This window comes from Pseudonaja textilis, chromosome 17, assembly GCF_049901715.1.
Source record: "Pseudonaja textilis isolate UNSWEBS1 chromosome 17, rPseTex1.2, whole genome shotgun sequence".
NCBI classification, from domain to species: Eukaryota; Metazoa; Chordata; class Lepidosauria; order Squamata; family Elapidae; genus Pseudonaja; species Pseudonaja textilis.
Genome location: NC_142006.1, coordinates 9,100,530 through 9,121,628, shown reverse-complemented (window position 1 = coordinate 9,121,628; position 21,099 = coordinate 9,100,530). Strand labels below are relative to the sequence as shown.

The following is a 21,099-nucleotide window of genomic DNA, read 5'->3' as shown; positions in this document are numbered from 1 at the left end:
TCTTAATGGGTGGCAAGGTAAAATCCACGACCGCTTGGACCAAAGGAAGCAAATTAGCAAGAAAGAAAAGGAGACGAGAGGGCTTGCGAAGACTCCGGTGGGTTTTGCTTGGAAGCCGCTTGGAAGTTACATTTTCACTCAGCAAAATATTCCACCTCTGGATTGGGTGGGAAATCATTTCGGGTACAGGTCACAAGGCCATACCTTGTCCGGGGGTGACGATGGTAATAAAATTAAAAATTACTGCCGTCCAGGAAGCCCCGTGAGATCAAAGGGACAGTTGTGTAACTCCAACACTGGGAAAAATAGCCGACGACGGAAACACCTGCCTTGAGAAGAACAGCAATATCTGCAGAAATGTAAATCCACATCCTGCAATAATCAACATGTTTAGAAGTTGATGCAAAAAGTGGGTAACAAACCAAATTGCAAACAAGGAGAAGCGGATGAGGCTACCGCAGAGTGTGGCAGGGCTCTTCATCAATCAAGATCTATTTGTGTAGATTAAAATAATAATTATTCTGGGAATCCTAGTGAAAAATCTGCAGAACAGGCGACAGGCAGTCCTCAGATAACGGCCACAAACGGGCCCAGAATTTCTGTGGTTAAGCAAGGCAGAGGCTTGTGGGTTGTTGGGTTTTTTTTTTTTTTGCAAATCGTGTCATGGAGTTGTCTTCACCTTCCTTTGAGCATCTTTAACCCTGTTACTCCGCCAACCTCATGTTCACTTTTTCCACTGTCGATCAACCAGCAAAAAATAGCTAAAAGGAAGGCGGCATTTTGGGGCCAAACAAACAACACGGTTGCTTGGGAACAGAGGATGGGGGGAAAACCCGCTTCTCCGCAAAGCTGAGAATCTGGTTAAAAATTGATTGAGAAACTGACCTGTGCTTATGGGGATTCGAAGTCACGGGTTGTCCAAACGGTGCTTTTTTTCCAAGAGGCAGGTGGAATTTTCTTTTTTTTGGTTTTTCTTTGAAGACATTTCGCTCCTCCTCCCGGAAGCTTCTTCAGCTCCGACTGAATACTTCAGTTTCCCCACCCTTCACTCAGAGCTGAAGAAGCTTCTGGGAGGAGGAGCAAAATGTCTTCAAAGAAAAGCAAAGGAAGTCCAGTCGCCTCCTGAAAAAGCACCTTTGGGGAAAAAGGTGGTCATGGAAACTTGGAGGTTTGATTCCTTAGGGACAGTCTGCATTTCGATTCCTGTTAATCTTCTCAGGGTGCGGGTGCTGCGATAATCGTAAGGGTGTGTCGAACAAGCCTAAGTCGCTCTGTTCCGCAAGAGGGGAAGCTTTCCGGCGAGCGCTGAATGAACCGTTCGCAGGTCAAGGATTGTCTGTTTTATGGAAACATGGCGAGGCCCTTGGATCAAACCCAGGGCAGGAAAAACCCACCAGGCTGCTGAAAAGCCCCCACGCTGATCCCCCACGTTTGGCCCTCTCAGCATTATCAAATTCCAGGATACCGTCTGCCAGAAACAGCTCTAAATTTAGCACCGACCCATTAAAGCTCTTCGAAGTGTTAAAACGGGTTTTTTTATTTATTTAAAAAATATTTAAAACCCATCAAGTTGGATTGAGGGGGGAAAAAACAGGTTTTCAGAAAGGCTGGGGGGGAGTGAAGTGGCCCCCACCTCTTTATAATTCGCTTCCCTTGCTTTCTCTCCCCCCTTTTCCACCGCAGAGGACATAAATCAAAGAAGTGCTAAGGAGACCCATATATCACCAACTGGCATTTCAAAACTATTTACGGAATCCATAATATTCTTGATGTGAAACAAGACGCAGAAAGAAGGAGAGAGAGAAAGAGACAGAGAGAGAGGAAGGAAGGAAGGAAGGAAGGAAGGAAGGAAGGAAGGAAGGAAGGAAGGAAGGAAGGAAGGAAGGAAGGAAGGAGGGAGGGCAAGCGAGCCAGGGCCGAAGATGAAAAAAATAAATCAAGAAGCAATTCCCTACCATCAATTAAATCAACATCTTCACCAAAACTGCCCAGATGTTTTTACAAGAAGCTACAAACCCTGAAGACAATCTATTTCTTGGTGCAAAACCAAGAGTCCGTCTGGGGTTTGTTTTTAAGAGATACTGGTCTCAAAATGCAGACGTTCTCCTCCTCCTCCTCCTCCTCCTCTCGGCTGGGCTTGGGCTGAGGTTCATTTTGTCCTGAGCTTAAGGATTCCTCCTTGTTGGTCTGGCCCTCCCAACTCCTCCAGAAAAATCCCCAAAGTGCTTTTTTTTTTCAAGAGCCAACCGGACTTCCTTGGTTTTTCTTTGAAGGCGTTTCCCCTCTCGTCCAATTTCGCTTCTCTTGAGAGCTGAAGAAACTTCTTGGATGAGAAGCGAAGCGTCTTCGAAGACAAACCCAAGAAAGTCCAGTTGCCTCTTGAATAAAAAAAAGCACCTTGGGGACAAGTGTGGCCTGGAGGACGGAGAATCTCCACGGACCTCCTCCAGAAAAGAGCCAGCCTGGAACGAGGGAGGCATTTCCTGACGGTGAGCACAAGTGATCCGTTGGAACCTCCGGACCTGCTGGGTCCCTGGTGCTCTCTGAGCTTGGCTGCTTTCTTGCAGATGCTCCTGTTGCCTAAAACTGGGTACCATCCCCAGGACTGGGGTCTAGTTTGAGTGGTGAAGCATCTGGAGGAGTTGGCCCTAAGTCAAGGACCAACTTCCAGCAGAGGTTGTGGGTCCAGCAACTGAGTTAAAACAGGGCTTGGGGTAAATACCTGTCCATCCTCTGACCCAAATTTAAAACCAAAATAAAAGTGAAATCACGTGAAGTGTTAATTAATAGCATTTTGTAATGCTTTGGTAAGGCCACACTTCGAATACTGCATCCAGTTTTGGTTGCCTTGAAGTAAAAAAGATGTTGAGACTCTAGGGGTCTCCCTCTTGGGCGGGGGGTTGGGCTAGATGACCTATAAGGTCCCTTCCAACTATTCCATTCTATTCTATTCTGTTCTATTCTCTATTCTATTTTCTGTTCTATCCTACTCTAGCAATAAACCAACAAATGATAAAGAAAACCCAAAACAAACTCCAAGAACAAACTTGAGGGAGCGTTAAGTCTTTTTCGGCTGTGGGTTCTTTCTTTCTTAAATGTTTCTAAATGAATTTCATGTGGCAGGGCTTCTCTGGGACTGACCACAATGCGCGTGGCCCCTTTTGGCATCGATTGGGGGGGGGGCATATTTTTGCATATCGCCTACCCCCCCCCGACCCCCCCGCCTTCCTTTCTCACGGCTCCGCTTTGCCACTAGAAAGCATTCGGCATTTCATTATCCAGGGGACCTGAGCGTGTTTTGCAAATTAATTGAGGCGTGGGAGGAATGGCATCTGCTATTGCAAAAAAAAAAAAACAAGAAGAAGAAGAAGAAGAAGAAAAAGAAACCCACGATTTAATGATTGCAGCAAAACTCGAAATTAAAAAAAATAATAATGGCGGGGTGTGGGGGGAGGAAATAAACCCTGCGATAAACTGTCAACACTTAACAGGTGGGAGCAGGTCCTCGGGTAGATGCTCTTTTACAACCGATCTTGTCATGTTTCTTTGGGAGTGGCGATAGTTTCTTCTTCGCCCCTTCATTAAAAGAGGGTGAAATATTTAGCGGGGGAAGAAAAGGTGGAACGGGAGAACAAGAACGATAGGATTTTTTGGTGTGTGTGTGGAAATGCTGCTGGGCTACAAATAGTTCTCAGGTGTTCTTTCAAGGTATTATACTCATGGACTTACACCCATTTGGGGGAGGAGGGGAGGAGGGAAGAGGAAGAGGAGGAGGAGGGGAGGAGGAAGGGGAGAAAAAGGAGGAGGGAGGAGAGGAAAAGGGGAAGGAGGAGGAGGAGGAGGAAGAGGAGAAAAAGGAGGAAGAGGAGTGGAAGGAGGAGGGGAGGAAAAGGAGGAGGAAGAGGAGGAGGAGGAGGGGAGGAGGAGGAAGGGGAGGAAAAGGAGGAGGGGAGAGGAAAAGGGGAAGGAGGGGAGGAGGAGGAAGAGGAGAAAAGGGGGGAGAGGAGTGGAAGGAGGAGGGGAGGAAGAGGGGAAGGAGGAGGAGGAGGAGAACAACAACAACAAAACAAGAACAAGACAAAGAAGAAAGGAAGGAGGAAAAGAAACGTGGAGGAGAGGAATCTAGAAATGTTGTGTTCTGGTATCTGGGGCTTTGAACGTGGAATGCATCCAGTTTTACTGTGCTTTATTCAACAAGCCAGCGATAAAATAAATTTGGAATGAGCTTGCTGTGCCAGCCTATCTACAGAAAACATATTTAAATCAACCATGGGAAGATGAGGCTGTGATTTTAATAATGGGCAATGGGGGGGAGGAGACGCCCCCTTTCTGCTTCGAATGATGGGGATTTTTCAGAAAGGCCCCTGACCAAATCTAGCAGGTGCTGTTAGAATTTTTATGTCCTCTTCCATTTCAATTTGCGGCTTTCCCCAGAAGGCAACTCAGCCTCCTAATCATCTATCCTAAACTGAGAGGTGCTTTCTCCGTTCGCTCGCTTGCTCGCTATATATTAATAATAAAAGAGTACAGATCTCACGGACAGCAGCAGCAGCAGCGTAACGTTAACAGGTACAAGCCAACCTGAATGGAAATGAAATTGTATATATTATCGGAGCCTTTAATGGGCTGGGAGAAGATCTTAGCTGGAAAGGCCAATTTAAATCTCATTTTATGCCCCGCAGGCACCCAATCCTGTCGGTCCTTAAAATAAAAGTTTGAAAAAAAACAAAATAAGCAAAGTGGATTCACCCTCAGGGCCACCTTTAGTGGAGGGGGGGGGGGTGGGGGTAAACAAGGTCATAAGGGGGTGCCATTTATTGGGTCAAGAAAGTCAGGCAGCATTCAGGAAATATCAGGACCAGAAGGTTGGAAGGGCGAGGAGGAAGAGGAAGAGGAAAGGAGGAGGAGGAGGAGGAGGAGGAGGAGGAGGAGGAGGAGGAGGAGGAGGAGGAGGAGGAGGAAGGAGGTTGAGAAGAAAAGGAGGAAGAGGAAGAAGAGGAAGGAGGAAGAAGAGGAGGTGGGGGAAGAAAAAGAGGAGAAAGACGAAGAAGGGGAAGAAGACAGAAGGAAGGAGGAGGCTGAGAGGAAGAGGAAGAAAGAAGAAGAGGAGAAGAGGTGGAGAAAAGGAAGAAAAAAGAGGAGGAGGAGAAAGACGAAGAAGAGGAAGAAAGGAGGAAGGAGAACTGCCAGAATGAGTGACGGGAAGCCAGAGGCATCAGCAAAAGGGCTGGTTCAGACAACATTGACTTTGATCAAGACAAGCTGCCAATATTCTTATTTTATACGAGCATTTCCAAGAATTGTGTAAAAGCTGCCGTTTCGGGTCAGTCTTTATCGCTGAAAGATCAGAGTGGAGGCTGACACAGACACGGTATTAATCGTTATTAGTTTCACTTGGATTTTTCTTTTCTTTTCTTTTTCTTTTTTTGAACAAGGTGCTATTTACTCACGCCCCAGAACCCCTCGGTTGGAATGGCTGAAGCCACAATCACCCAAAAGATAGAGACAAAGTTAAAATCCAAGTTCAGACCCCAATCTTCCCGGCCCATGATTATTTCATATACGTTTATTTCAGGTTTGATGACAGAAAGAGAAATGAACATAAAAGGCCTAGTGGTTACCCAGAGAGGAAGAGGATGCGGTGTTATCTGAACGAGAATACCTTCATGGAGAGAGAGAGAGAGAGAGAGAGAGAGAGAGAGAGAGAGAGGTAGATAGACAGGAGATAGAGAGATACGGAGATCATACATACATACACAGACAGACAGACAGATGGGTCAATAGACAGAGATATAGATAGACAAGTAGATAGATGGTATAGTAACATATAGATATACAGAGTGGTGATAGATAGATACATCTACATAGAGATGAGATACAGACAGACAGACAGACAGACAGATCTGTATGTATGGGAGAGAAAGAGAGAGGAAATATTCTCATTTGGATAGCATCCCACCGTCCTGCCCTCTGGGTAACCCCCGAGTCTTTTATTTTAATTTCTTTTTCTTCCGTCAAACCTGAAGTAAACATATAGGAAATCATAATGCCTTCCTCATTCTCAGCCATACGTCTATTTACCTAAATTTCTAAGGCCTGCTTGGAAATGCAGAAGGGGAGACTTTTTAATCACCGCCGCTGGAACGAAGGCTTCCAACCAGGGACAAACAAATAAATAACAAACAAATGTTAAACGTATCGCCTATTTATAGAGATGAGAGAGAAAGATAAAAAAAAGATAAGAGAAAGAGAGAAAGAAAGAGTAGACAGACAGACAGACACACAGAGAGATGATAAATATACAGAAAGATAGAAAGTTAGACAGAAAGAAAGATAGAAAGAAAGAAAGAAAGAAAAAGAAAGAAAGAAAGAAAGAAAGAAAAAACTGTATCCTGCTGACCATTTTAAGAAAACAAAAAGCTCCGGGATAATGTCCAGTACGAAACGGTGGGACAGAAACCCCCCACTCCCATATTTGCAGCAGAAAAGTTTTCTTCTTGAATTTTCACGTCCAATTCACACAAATTTCTTTCTTTCTTTTTTTACTATGCCTTCCTGAGTGCAGGAATGGGGAAGGGGAATATAAAAACGAGTTTGGAAAGCCATCAAATTAATTAGAAATAAAGAGGCTTGCAAAAACATTCCCCTCACTTTTTTGGGGGGGGGAGGGGCTTCGGTTTTGATTGCCCTCCGCATGAGGGGAATTCAAATAGATTCCTCCAAGTCATTAGAAAGCCGGCGCATTCCTCCACCAGCCTTGGCCGGGGCGGGACGGCTGCCGCTGGCCTCCTTCTTCTCAAGAATGCAAATGATTAAGGAAGATTAAATGCCTCCTCGGCTTAAATGCTCCTGATAATGAGCTCCTTTCCCTCAGAAAGAAGAAGGGGGCTTCATCTTGGAAGCCGAGGGAGCTTTGAATTCTTTGAATTCCCAACCGCTCCATCTGTTGCTTGGATTCCCAGGTTCACAAGTAGCGTCCAGATCCAACTTGGGAGGAATGTCAAAACCGAACCAAGCTAATCATCTCCTAAAAGGTGAATAAGAAGAAGAATGGAAAACGGGGTGCGCGTGTGTCTTCTACTGAATGCAGAATAAGCAAGTTGGAAGGGGCTTTGGGGGTCTTCTAGTCCAACCCCCTGCCCGGGCAGGACATTGGAGGGCAGGACAAGAGGTAATGGGTAGAAGTTTGTAAAACCAAGATCCAACCTAGAAGTTGGGAGAAACTGCCTGACGGCGAGAACAATCAATCAATCAATCCAGGGAATAGCTTGACTCCTGGACTGGTGGGGGCTCCATCCCGGGAGGTTTTGAGGAATAGGCGGGACAACCATTTGACTGGAGCGGTCAAAGGCTCCTTGAGCAGGAGGTTGGACTAGAAGACCTCCCAAGTCCCTCTCCACCCTGGGATCCTATGTTCTAATGAAAGAAGGCAATGTAGAAAATTCTTGATAGTGACATCGATCAATCCATGGGGCAGCTTGCCTCCCGGAGTTATGGGTGCCCCATCGCTAGAGGTTTTCAAGAAGAGGACAGACAGCCATTCATCCGGGGTGCTACACGGTCTCCTGCCTTGGACTTCAAGAGCTCCGGGGTGCCTTCCAGCCCTACGATTCTAGGGTCTAAAAGAGGTTGAGTTGGAATCTGGAATTAAGGAGGAATTTCCCGACACGGAGAACAGTTAACCAGGGGAGCGGCTTTCAAGAAGAGGTTGGATGACCGCTTGTCTGGAATGGGAAAGGGTGTCCTGCCAAGCAGGGGGCTGGACTAGAAGACCTCCAAAATCCCTTCAGATTCTGTTAAGTCTGTTAAACTTTGCAAAAAGTCAGCCGCCAGGCAACACTCCCCTAAGACGGTCACGTGACCATCGCCACCCTGAAGCCAAAGATGCGTTGTAGGAGGGCCTTTCTCTCCCTTCGTTCATTCATTCCGGCTGCAGCCAGAGATTCAGGTGAGTCAGGGCAGGTTCTGCCGCAGAGGTGTGTCCCTCGAAACTGCAACACGCCCCCGTCCCTCGCCCCCCCTCTACGCCAAAGAGCCTTGGGCCTGGCCCCCAGACCCTACCCCCCACCCCCCCAAAAGAAACGGTTACCAAGCTGCAATTTGTAAGTTAGCAGAAGGCAAAGAGTATTAATTAAAGGCATGTGCAGCGTGGAATAATGCCGCACTTAATTCTAATTACGTTTGAACATAAAGGAGATGGAATTCAATTTCATTTTTTGTCCTAGCTCCAGCAATTAAAAACTGTTTTAATTGGGAGAGAAAAAAATTGAAATCCAAAATGCAGAGCCAGTGCTGACTAATGGAGAAGGCACCTGCCTAGAGACCAGGAAACGGAGAGTTCTAGCCCCACCTTAGCCATGAAAGCTGGGTGACCTTTGGGCCCATCGCTAGGAGAGAGCGAGTTCTAGTCCTGCTTTAGGCAGGAAAACCAGCTGGGTGACTTTGAACCCATCACCGGGAGATGGTGAGTTCTAGTTCCACCTTAGGCAGGAAAACCAGTTGAATGACTTCGAACCCATCACTAGGAGACGGTGAGTTCTAGTTCCACGAAAGGTATGAAAGCCAGCTAGGTGACTTTGAGCCAGTCATCCTCTCTCAGCCCTACCTACCTCACAGGACTGTCGTAGTGGGGAAATTAAGAAGAAGAACGTGTGGTGGATATATTCGCCACCTTGAGTGGTTTATAAAAATCATAAAGGCAGGATCAAAACTAAAAGCAGTATATTTTTCGGAGGAGAGCTAGTCACCAGGGGAATCTGGATTTGCTGACTGACTTGACACTCGCAGGGATTCGCTCAGGGAACGTCGCAAGCCTTGTCATAAAATTGGGCCTGACTCACTGAATGACTGCCTTGCTCAGCCATGGAAATTTCAGTCACAACGTGGTCATAACTCGAGGAAAATCTGTAACGCTTCAATCCATCAAACCCATAACCAGAATCCACCGCCACCCCGCGGCATCTGCTGGGCCGCAACGAGACTCCGCATTCGGCTTCTGAAATTGAACGAAACAAGCCAGCCAGCTTTGAGATCTTAATATGGCAACAGCTTTGGGTTACTTTAAATAAACAATCCATATTGGAAAGTGCGCAGAATAAGGCTGGCGTTTCGAACGGAAAACCTGGATTTCTTTTTTTTTTTAAATGGCATTTACAGCAGGAGAAGGAGCAGGAATTTGGCTATCAAGGCAAAGAAAATGAATTTTTTGGGGGGTGGGGAACGTTTTACAAAAAGCGACAGTAGTTTATTTCATGCAGGAAAAGGCCAACCAAAGAAGGAAAGCAACAATCCCTCTTAATGTCGCCCTTTCCATATAAAAAAATGTCTACTATTTTATGGAGGAACGACTTCCACTTTCCAATGGAATTAGGGGACTGAAAAAGCTGCCAAGTGCCCCGGAAAACGGGAAAAGGAAGGGATCTTATATCCAGATAATCCTCTCAGTTGCAACCTCGATTGAGTCTAGCAATTATGGTTGCAATTTGGGGTGGTTAGCAACAGAAAGTGGCCGTGAAGGCAAAGACGGCCTGCATACCTGCCATTTTAGCTGTAAAACCCTCGAAGCAGAAAAGCAACCAGGTGATCAGGAAGGATCAAGCCTAACTCCGCATGCTATCTCCTCGTCTTTGATCTCATTCTTGCTGAGGTTGCAAGCCGGGGCATTAATGAATCAATAAGAGGAGCTTTTCTCACTTTGAAAAGAACGGTCTTTCCTCTTGAAGCCTCAGATACCCTTCCTATAATTCGCAGGTAGCCCTCAACGTACCACCGCAAGAGGGCCCCCAATTTCCCACTGCCCAGTGGGAAATTGGTTAAGTGAGTTTTGCCCCATTCTACGGTTTTTCTTGCCCCAGTCGTTAAGTGAATCACCGCAGCTAAGTTAGTAACACGGTTGCTAAGTGAATCTGGCTTCCCCCTGCCCCCAATTGGCCTGTTTTTTTCCCCCCCCACGCGCAGACCCTGCCCTTACTTCCGTTGAAAATGGGCCACGTAGAGACTCCTGGGGGAGTGGGGCCGGCCGGTCAGTGGACATGCCGATTCGGCGAAGCAGATGTAACTTTAACATCTGGTTTGCCCGACCCAGTAGAATCCCACCCCTGCGTCTTCCGTTCAAATGTGCTAATTCCCCTTTTTCTCAAAACTTTTGAGAACACCTGAGCGCCAAGTTGAAGCGTGGCGGAACCGGGAAGGAAGATGCTAATTTCAGAACCCTTTTTCTTCTTCTCTTTTTTAAAGACTCCTCAAAGCCAAAACTTTAAGCCATGAATATGTATTTTTGGACGAAGGGAAGCAGCAGCCTGCTCAAGAAATCCAAGCTTCCCCTTGAAAAGGGATAATTGAAATAGTTGAACACATGGTAACTCAATCGCTGACGCCTGCTTACGCTGGCAGGGGTGGGGGGGATGAAAGGCCTGGGAAAAGCGAACAGACGAGCTTTACCAGACTTGAGCCCAGGACGCATTTTTCCTTCCTCCCTAAAATGCAGGTGTTTCTCTCTCCAAAAAAGAAACAGAAAGAAAAGACCAATCCCAAATCATCACAATTCTGAAAACGGGCCTACCTGCCGGAGGTGAAATCCATCAGTCCAATGTCTTAAAAAGTTTTACGACTTTTGAAAAAAACACCCCTTTTCTCTTCCCCAGCTGGGCAGCAGCACCCTGGCATGTCACGGTACCTTTCCGCAAAGCCCTGCGCTGGCCAACGTGTGGCTTTTGTTTGTTTGTATGTGTTCCTCCATGCTGGACATTGCATGATTATCGATGGGATGAAATTGCGACGATTTAAAGAGCCCAACACCCCTGCAGGTCGCTGGCCTTGTCAAATGTGCTGAATTACTGAAATCTGGAGGGGACCCTGGAGAAAGCGCCTCAAATTAAAGCTGAACCAAGCTGGGCAGAAGCCAAAATGTGGTGACCGGTGTCCTTTTTGTGGATGCGCAAGAGGCCAAAGGCTTTTTGTTCGAGGTCGGGCACAGATGATGATTCGCAAAAGCAAATCCACTCGCCCAGCCGGTGGCCGCTGGGAACAATGGTCTCCCATAAACCCAATTTCGGCGAGGAACGGTAGGGTGCCATTAGTGTCCAAACTGGCGCAGAGGGGAAGGAGAGAGTTTTGCGGTGGCTGTGATTGTCGTTAAACGCCAAGTATTGTGCCTAAATAGCTTGACACAGTTGGTGAATGGCCATCCTTGCTTGAGTTTTTAAATGATCCACGGCCCAGTTGGTTTCTCCCTTTCATAAAAAACTACCTGTTTGGAGCCAGCTTCTGCTGCCAATTAAGGAAATGTTTGTGGCCGTGGTAAATAAAAGCCACAATTCCCCCCACCACCACCTCCCCCAAAGAAAAGAAGATGAATTTCAAACCGGGTGGATTTCTCTGGGAATCCGATTGTGAGAATGACCCTGCAAGGATTCACAAGCTACAATATACCCTGTTCATCCTTCTAACATTTCCTCCCTCCGTTTGGAGAATTGTCAAGTCTTTTCTTTTCTGGCGAAAGGGTTGGACTCTCCAATATGAAACGCAAGCGGCACAAAACGAGAATGCAGCAGCCTGGAAGTAACATTGGCAAACGGGTCAATGTAAGAGAAAATTGAGTTAGAAAGGACTAAAGAGTTCTTGAGAATCTCCAATTTGTGTCTTTCTGAGCATTGGGTCCCTTAAAGTGGGGGTCACGGGACACTTCAATTCCCAGACCTCTCCCATCAACCATGCTGGCTGGGGAATTCTGGGAATGGATCACCTGAAAGTTAAGTTAAAGATAAGATTGAGAAACCCTGATGTAATATATATGTCCGTGTGTTTGATTTTGGACCCTATGATACTCATAACGATTGTCAGCGCTTGTCAACCTCTATTGTTGGGACTACAATTCCCACAATCCAAGGTCAGCCTGGCCAGAAACTTCTCCCTAAAGAAATCTCTCTCACTCTCTCTCTCTCTCTCTCACACACACACACACACAAATCTCCCATGCTTTGTGGAAATCACGCCTGCTGCAAGAAGGAACTTAAATTCGCTCAGGTAGAGATGGCTGCCACTTACTCAAAAGCCTCAAACAAACACAATTAACTGACATGGAATGTAAATATTTGGATATAAACAGGCTGCTGTTGAAGCGATGCGGTGTTTCGCTGTTTATGTTGTAGTTTCAAGCCGCCATATGCCGACATGTGTGAACGTTCAAAGAAGCAGGATTTCCGTCTCTACCAGAATCACGCAGAGCAAACTTTTTTATTTTATTTTTTTCAGGAAAACAGGGAAAGCGGATCTCAACCCCCCCCCCCAAAAGCAGAAATGAACTTCCAAAGGTGTTTTGAAAATTCATCAAGTCGCCAGTGCCGTATTAAATGACTCAAACGGGTGGGCTGGATCCCCATAATTATTTTTTTAAAAAACCCACCAGCTATGCAGTCATTTCTCCAATAAAACCCAGTTTCCACTCACGCTAGTAATACTATTGCTAAATTTGCAGATGATACAACAGTGGTGGGACTCATCTGCAGGGCGGATGAGTCTGCCTACCGAGATGAGGTGGACCAACGGTTGCTTTCGTAGTGTGGAGAGATAACTTGGTCCTCAACACCAATAAGACCAAGGAGCTTATAGTGGACTATAGAAGGAGCAGACCACACCTCCAACCCTTACTCTCTATTTAATTCTTACATAACAATAATCTTTCTCCACCTAATTTCTACCTCTTAAAATCTATTCCCTGTTAAGTAATATTCTGTGTCTTCTTTATCCTTTATTTTTAACGTCAATCTATCAATCTTTGCACATAGTATTTTCCAAATTACATCCTCATCTGATGGGATGTTCTTGTTTTTTTTTCAATGTTGTGCAAATACAATCCTTGCAGCTGTCAATACATGCAAAATTAAATATACAGCCCCTTTGTCATATCCTTCTGGTGTTATACCCAACAAAAAATATTTCTGGTTTCAAGTCTATGTGTTGCTTAATCATCTTTTCCAACCGTGTATGTATTTTCCTCCAGAATTTTCTTGCTCTCATACACGTCCACCACATACGACAATGAGTACCTGGAGTTTGATTATACTTCCAATATTTAGTGGACCTGTTGCTAAACATTTTGGCCCACCTTGCAAAAGACTTTGGGCCAATTCCAGAGAGAGTGAGCATTCCACTCCAGCCTTAGGCACACAGCTGTCATAAAGTCACCCTTAGGCCTTCTTTTCACCAGACCAGACAACCTCTTTTGTGCTTCGTGCTGCAAGGAAGGAACAACCCTCAAGGACTTCAGGGATAAACCTGATGGTTTGGTGTCTCCAGGTAAGCCCCAACTCGCCACCGGGCCTCCTCACTAAAGCTGACACAAAACCCCCTTCCTTCTTTTGTGCAAAGTCACCCAGGAATTGTAAAATAAAAAATAAAAAAATTTGCTGACTGGGAAACTGTTCGGTCAATTCTCTTGCTCATTTAGCAGCCGAGGAGGAGGACAACTTGTTCCGTCTGCCAGTCACAACCAATTTGAAGTCAGTGGGGTGATGGATCTATTTTGGGGGGGAAACGGGTAGAAACTGCAAGGCTCCCAAGGGGGGGGGGAAGAGAGAGAGGGAGAGAGGGAGAGAAAGAGAGGGGGGATTCTTGCGTGGGATTACACAGAATTACATATAGATTTACAACATAAAGAGACAGATTTAACCCTAGTTTCCATTGGGAAAATGGGAGCATCTTAGAGCAGGCCGAGTTCCCAAAAATGCCAGGGAATTTCTAGAAGCCTGGCCCTCTGACAAAGCAGCCATCGACGGACACATAGATAGGAACAACATCTACAGATTGTGCAAAAGAGAGAATCAACCAGCCCAAAAAGGAAGACAAAGACTCCAAGGTTAACTTGAGACCAACAAGCCAGTAAGCCATACCCCACTCAGGAAATGGCCAAAGAATCTCTAAGATTGCTCTCCACCCACCCAGACAGGGAAAGACACCAGAATATAATCTGACAAACCACACTCCTTACTAGCACTGATGATGCTATGTAGCTTGGTAATGAAATGTCTGCAAGAAAGCTCAGAGAGCCGCAAAGACGTCACAATCCTCCTTCTCCTTTTCCTCCTCCTCCTCCTCTTCACAAACCCCACTCCCTCCTAGCACTGATGATGTTATCTAGCAGGGTCAGGAAACGCCTGCAAGAAAACAAGCGAACTCACAGAGCATCAAGGGGCCCCTCATAAACCGAATGTCAAGCCTGAAGGGCACCTGCTCAGCTCCACCCGCCCCGACTCCACCCCGGGAAGAGAGTCAGAAAAGAAGATTTCATTACTTGGAAACCTGACACAGAATTTTAAAAAAAATAAAAAAATAAAATCCAACCTTTAGAGTCTCCAAATCTGTTATTATGAGTCTACCAAGCCTTTCAGAGAAATCCAAATAATAGGATATGTTGCTTCGGGGAAAATATAAATCTCAGGCACATTGGCAGGTTTAAAATCCACGCGTTGCCCACAATGCTAATTTATGGCTTAAATTATAAGTTGGGAGAGATCCTTGCTTCTCCGAGGCTGGCATTTAGAAGCGGCCTCTTCTGAATTCAAAGAGAATCCGCGTCCTTTTACATCTTAAAATTCGGGGGGCGGGGGTGAAAAAGAAAATGGAAAGAAATTTTAGTTGGCTTAAAGTCTTTTTTTTTTTTTAAATGGTGGGGTTGTAAGTCACATACTTGAACCGGGAGGATGCTGCAATTGTGGTGCGGTCCAAGGACCAGTTATTAAGTCACTTTTTTTTCCCAGCATCGTGTCCGTGAATGGTCACTTAAGCCAGTGGTTGCCAACCGGTGGACTGGGGACCACTGGTGGTCTGCGAGAAAATTTTGGTGGTCCGCAGAGAAATGCCCCCCCCCACCCCAAAGCAATTAATCCAGGCTGCGCGGGAACACAAGGCTGCGTCACCCACATAACCTGCGGGAACACAAGGCTTGAGTCGCTTGCATTGCAAACAACAAGAAGTAGTAAGGGGAGTGGGGAAAGGGCGGAGTGGAGGAACTTGCCCCACACACCTGGCCTGGCCACCGGGCTGCTTCTTTCCGCTTCTTTCTTCTTCTGCTTCTGGCTGCACGCAAGGAAAGCAGCCAAAGTCTTTCTTTCTCTCCCCTCAAACTCCTGCAAGGCCTCCTGCTCCAAGAGGCTGCGCCAGCAAAGACTCACGTCTGGCGGAGTTTGGGGGAGAGAAAGAAAGACTTCTGCGGCTTCTGCTGCTTTCCTTGCATGAAGCCAAAAGTCTCTTTCTTTCTCTCCCCCTGAGAACGGAGCTGGAGACAATATCCTGCGATCCCAAATAAAGAATGATCGATCGGTAGGGAAACGGGGTGGGGAATTTTCCTGCAGACTTTTTGGGGGATTTTCCCAGGGTCTCTGGTCCCCAGGATTTAAAATGATGAGTTTGGTGGTCCCTGAGGTCCAAAAGGTTGGCGACCCCTGACTTAAGGACTACCTGAACTGAACACTGGAAGGCAGAAGTAAATTTCAGAGGGCCAGCGAGCTGCCCCCAGGTCTCTTATGAAGGAGATCTTGCCCAACGTTGTTGCCTGAACCTTTTTTCCCCTGCAAATCCCTACAACATTGGAAAGGTGTGGAGATCCCCACAGAAGATAGTAAAACAACAACAACCAGAATGTACAGGAATGGATAGATCAACACTTGGAATTAAAGAGAAAGAAGATCCGGAAGATTTTTGAAACATGGGATCCGTTTTATCTATGGTTAAATAACAGAAACAGAAGTTAGAATGTTTAAAATTATAAGCCAAGGATTACTTTTACCATGAGGGTTTATTATATGTTTTATTGTCAATATGATTTAGTATTAAGTATTAATATTATGTGCAGAAAACATGGTTCTTATACGATCGCTACTGATGAACCTTATGATGATAGTGATGACTATTGCTCAAACTAACTGTAACCAGACAAGAGACGGTTTATAGAGAGATTGCTCTTCCTTTGTATAGTAAAAACAAAAAAATATATATTGGGGGGAGAAAAAAGGATGTTTTTTTCCTGCCAATCCCAATTCCTCGCCTATCACAAACTCAGCAAACAGAAACCAGGATTTTTTCTTGGGGATTGCAATTCCCTTGTCTGTCCCTTTGAGGTTTTTCTTCCTCCCTGGGGGGGGGGCAATGCAAAATATCAAAACGCCGAGGACTCCTGGGGCAAATGATTAAATCTTTAGAGAATCACCCCCTTTCCCGGTGGCCCTTCGAGGCTCCCCCTCCCCACAATCTGATCTCAGCCGTGTGTTTAAAAATACAATCGTTAACAGTCTGGAGGCGGCGAAAATGCCTTGCCTCAGCTCATCAAAAATACAAGAAGCCGTCCGCCAAGGATTTGAAAATTAAAAATTAAGTACAGAGAGCACTTCGCAAGGCAGCGATCATGGACTACAAAGCCAAACGAATGTGTGTGTGTGTGTGTGTGTGTGTGTGTGGAAGAGGCTGCTCAATTATTCCAGATGCTCTTATTTAAAACAGCTGTGGAAGCTACCGCCAAGCGACGCAACTCCAAAAAGTGCTGCCTCATGTCGCTGCATTGTGAACCCAGCCCAAAGCCGACCAGGAGGGTAACGTTTAAATCTCAGGGTTTTCCGGAGAACGGCGGAGAGGGAGGGACGCTTTGCCAAGGAAGTTCTGAAGCCTTCAGCCGGATCCCAAAGTCAGGCTGATTTCAAATAAGGGAAACCACGGTTAAGTCTCCCGGCCAAGGTTAGGTTTCAAAGGGACTCGCCGTTTCGGCTAAGCCGTCTTTCGACTTTGGTTCCATGGCCACAAGAAGGCGGTTTACAACGGTCCTTGGTGCTGAGCTTGGTAGCTGGGACGTTTCATGACCCATCTAGGTAACGTCATCAATGCTACTGAGGGTGGCTTGTTCCCTGTTTATATGCAGTAACTCTGAGCTTGGCCGTTCCAACCCTTCTCCCTTTCACCACTGAGAAGGAAGGGAGGAAGGATTAAAATCCCCCTGGCAATTCCCAGTTAATCCCATCCTACACCCATCCAGCAAATCGTCTCATCACGACCAGCAACTGCAGAAAGGAAAGGTGTGAGCGGCGCATGAGAGATGTGGGGCGGGTCAGGGAGGGGTGGGAGGGTATGGATCGGGGAGGGGGTGTAGCTTTGCAGGTTGGGGTACAGCAGAGACTGGGGAGGGTGGGAGGGGGTGCGTGAGAGTTTGGGGAGGGTGTACAGGGGTCTGTGGCCCGGGTTGGGTTGTATACGTGGAGGGGCGTGAGTGAGCTGCATCAGCATATCCATCAAGGGTCTGGAGGAGGGTCCACATGCGGGGCAGACTTATTCCCAGCAACTTGCAACATTCCCCACGGCTTCCCCAATGACAGTCACTGGGGAAGCCGGCAGGAAACGGGGCACAAACGGTGTTCACATGATCATAGGGCACATTCCCAAGCGCCCAGATGACAATGACATGAGCAGAGAGGAGCTGGGACGATCAGAACGCCGAGGACTGGTGATAACCCCGCCATTTTCAGCCCCGGTGTAACTCTGAACTCCGAGAGAACGTTTGTAAGTCAGGACGCCTGTACTGTACATACACACAGCCAACAGGTCATTAAAGAAAAGTAGAACAGGCAGACATGGTTCTCAAAGGACATTTCCTTTCTCTCCCCTGTAGTAACGCTGATGGCAAAAGATCTTTCCGTTCGCTGGATGTCAGTGACAATTAACATTAACACCTTATGGATAAAGCCATGGATGATTTACCTTATTTGACCATTTATAGGCCTGGAGCAACTGACTATAGAGGGGCGTTTTGTCTTGGACGGGGTCGAGACTCAGGAGGCCGCTGTTATGGAGGGGATGGTTTTCGGATGGTTTGCCCACCAGGTTACTCAAGCGTTCCAACTCCCTAAAATCAAACCACGAGAAAAAGAAGCATTACAAAGCATACTTGACACCCCGTTTCCATGAATTCACCTGGGGGTGTAACTCGACAGCAAATCTTCGGTCTGCCCTTTCATACTCTCAAGGTGAAAAACCTGGGGCTAAAAATAAAATAGAAAGACCAAACTACAGGTGTTCCTTGACTTACTGCTACAACGGGGAACAGAATTTCCATGGCTACCATAATTGCAGGTCAATCGTTCAATGGGTTTTCTCTGTTTCCGCTTTCCTTTCTTTCCTTATCCTAATGTTTCATTTTATGGTTATTTCATTTTATGGTTATTTCTTCCGGTCATTATGGTTACTTCTGGAGTGTTCTGCTTGGCTCCTTTCAAACCAAGGTGTTTCTACTTGGTCTTTGTTTTGGAGTCTTTTTGAATCACCACAGGTACAGATACAACCGGGAACCACAAGACAGCCAGTCCTCGACTTACAACTGTTCCTTTAGTGACCATTCGAAGTTACAATGGCACTTAAAAAAAAAAGGGGGTGTGTTTTTCACCCTTGCAAACCATTGCAGCATCCTTGGGGTGGCACAATCAAAATATGGACGCTGTGTGTAGTCCTTGATGGACAACAGCTCGTTTAGTGACCGTTTTGAGGTCATGACGCCCCCCCAATGTAACCTATGGCTGATTTTCAGAGTTATGACCTTTGCAGCTTCCCGGTGGTCAAGGGGATCCAAATTCAGGCATTTGGCAACAAGTTCACATTTACGACGGCCACAGCACTCTCCCTTTTCCGACCTCCTGACAAGCCATGTCAAAGGGGAAGCCAGATAGCCGTAAAATGAGGCCCAAAGCTCACTTCGCCAACTGTCTTTGCTGGGTTTCCATCGTGGCCGTAAGTTCGAGGACTGGATGGGAAGGCGCTACCAAGGGCAGAACCAGCCTGCTCTCCTCCCACCCCGAAATAAAGACCCTCAGGCCCTGCCCTGCTGTGCAGCATGGAAGCCCCAGCTCTATGGACAGGGATGATGGGCCAGAGGGTTCCCACCCCAACCTGGCAAGCAAGCAAGCAGGTGAGGCAGGCCAAGCCCCGCCCCCTTCCCGGATTATCCTACTTGGCCCCGCCCCTCGGCGCCAAAGGAAAGGAGAAGGGGCGTGGCCTCCTCCCCGCCCGCCCCCGCCCTCGCTGCTTTGCCCCGCCCTCACCCCAAGTCCCGGCTGACGGAGTGGAGGCTGTCCTGGAAGCTGGCGAGGAAGCCCTTCTCGCGGCCCTCCACGGCCTCCTTGTGCCGCCGGCCGTCCTTGAGGCAGTCGAAGACCCGCGTCACGCTGGAGCGGAGCGCCTGGATGGCGGCTATGGCCTGCGCGAAGGCCTCCAGGTTCACGCCGGCGCTCAGCACCGCGTCCGCCATCTTGCGGGGAAAAAACCGGCTCCTTCCCCTTCCCCGCCTCCTCAGGCCGCGGGGAGCGCCGGGAAATGGAGTCCGCCTCTTGCAGGAAAGGCCGCCCGTCGCAAAGCAGCCTGGGAGCAAAAGCTCGGGGACCGGAGTTTGGGGCTCTCTGAGATAGACGATCTCTCCCAACCGCGGAGCCCGCCGGGAAATGTAGTGCGCGGGTGCTGAAAGGGACAGCTCCTTCTCGCCTTTGGGAAACATTGAAGTTCTCCGGCTGAATTTTTTAAAAAATGTTTTATTTTCATTTATGGCGGGATTGATTCCTTTGATCTAGCTGATTTCAAGTGGCCTTCACCGTTGCTTCCTCCTCAATCAAGGCCAATACTTAACAGACAGACAATAAGGCTCCTTTGGAGGAAGCTGCATTTAAATTAATGTCTTTAATTATTTGCTGTTAATTTTTTCTCTTTCCCTCTCCTCTATCTCTTCTTACCCTCTTTTCTTTGTCTCTCACTCCTTCCTTCCCCTTCTTTTTCTCCTTTCCTTTCCATCTTTTTCTTTTCCACTCTCATCTTCCCTTCTTTTTCTTTTTTCTTTTTTCTTCTTTCTGTCCTTTTCCTTTTTCCTTTCTTTCCTCTTTCTTCCTTCCTCCTTTCTTTTTCTTTCTCTCTTTCATTCCTTCATACCTTCTTTCTTTCTTCTTTCTCTCCTTTTTCTTTTTTCTTCTTACTGGCTTTCCTTCTTCACTTCTCTCCTTCCTTCCTTCCTTCTTTCTTCCTTCTTCCCGCCCCCTCTCTCTTTTCTTCCCTACAATTCTTATGGCTTTGGCACAATGCTTTCTCAATAAATTTCCTGTTTTATTAACTCTGCCTGAATTTGCCACTTTACTTGCATTTCTCTGGTTTGCTTTCTTGCTTTGACCTTTATTTTATCTTATCATAGCATTGATTGTTAGTCAACGCAGAACTCCCAATTCACCTCACAACCGGGTTACTAACTTATCAACCTGCAGGGATTCACTGGACAACGGTGGGAAGAACAGTTGTAAAGTGGGGCGAAACTCCCTTAACAAACGTCTCACCAAACCACTGAAACGTTGGGCTCCGTTGCGGTCAAGGACCGCCTGTATTCGTTCCCTCCAAGGTCAGCTAAGGTTGCAGCTGCCTATCCTTCCAAAAGGGGAGATTATACGCAAAGCCCTGCTTTAAGGCTTTAACTGGCTTAGCCCTCTGTTGTCCGCCGTTCTCTTTCCCAGCACCCACAGCCTTTCGAGGCTTAAGAAAACTGGGCTAAACCAAATGATTTGAAAGCAGTCATGGCTGGAAAGAAGTCTGGTTGATACAAGCCAAGAGGTTTGAGGTTTTGGGGGGATAGGAATAGGAACAGAATAGAATAGAAAGAAAATAGAGTAGAGTAGAGTAGAGTAGAGTAGAGTAGAGTAGAGTAGAGTAGAGTAGAATAAGAATAGAATAGGAGTATGGAATAGAAAATAGAACAGAATCGAGCAGAATAGAATAGAAGGGACCTTGGAGGTCTTCTAGTCCAACCCCCTACTTAGGCAGGAAACCTTAGACCATTTCAGACAAATGATTATCCAAAATCTTCTTCAAAATTTTCACAACTTTTGGAGGCAAGTTGTCCTGCAGATTAATTGTTCTCACTGTCAACAAATTTCTCCTTGGTCCCCGGTTGCTTCTGTCCTTGATGAGTTTCCATCCATTGCTTCTTGTCCTGCCCTTGGGGGCTGTGGAGAATAGCTTGACCCCCTCCTCTCCTTTGGGGCAGCCCCTCCAATACTGGAAGAATGCTATCCTATCACCCCTGGTCCTTCTTTTCAT

At 46.8% G+C, this 21,099-nt stretch overlaps 1 protein-coding gene across 3 annotated transcripts in view; it reads right to left on the bottom strand.

Annotated features, from left to right (window-relative positions):
* The window catches only part of MED27 (mediator complex subunit 27), a 60,963-nt gene extending 40,754 nt beyond the window's left edge, over positions 1-20,209 (bottom strand). For all 3 annotated transcript variants that reach the window (XM_026712456.2, XM_087914353.1, XM_087914352.1), the window contains exons 1-2: positions 19,074-20,209; positions 17,740-17,884 (exon numbers count right to left, since the gene is read on the bottom strand). In XM_026712456.2, coding sequence (XP_026568241.2) covers positions 17,740-17,884; positions 19,074-19,522 — 594 coding nt within the window. In that variant the 5' untranslated portion in view covers positions 19,523-20,209. The remainder of the gene's footprint in view (positions 1-17,739; positions 17,885-19,073) is intronic.
* Between the last annotated feature and the right edge of the window lie 890 nt (positions 20,210-21,099).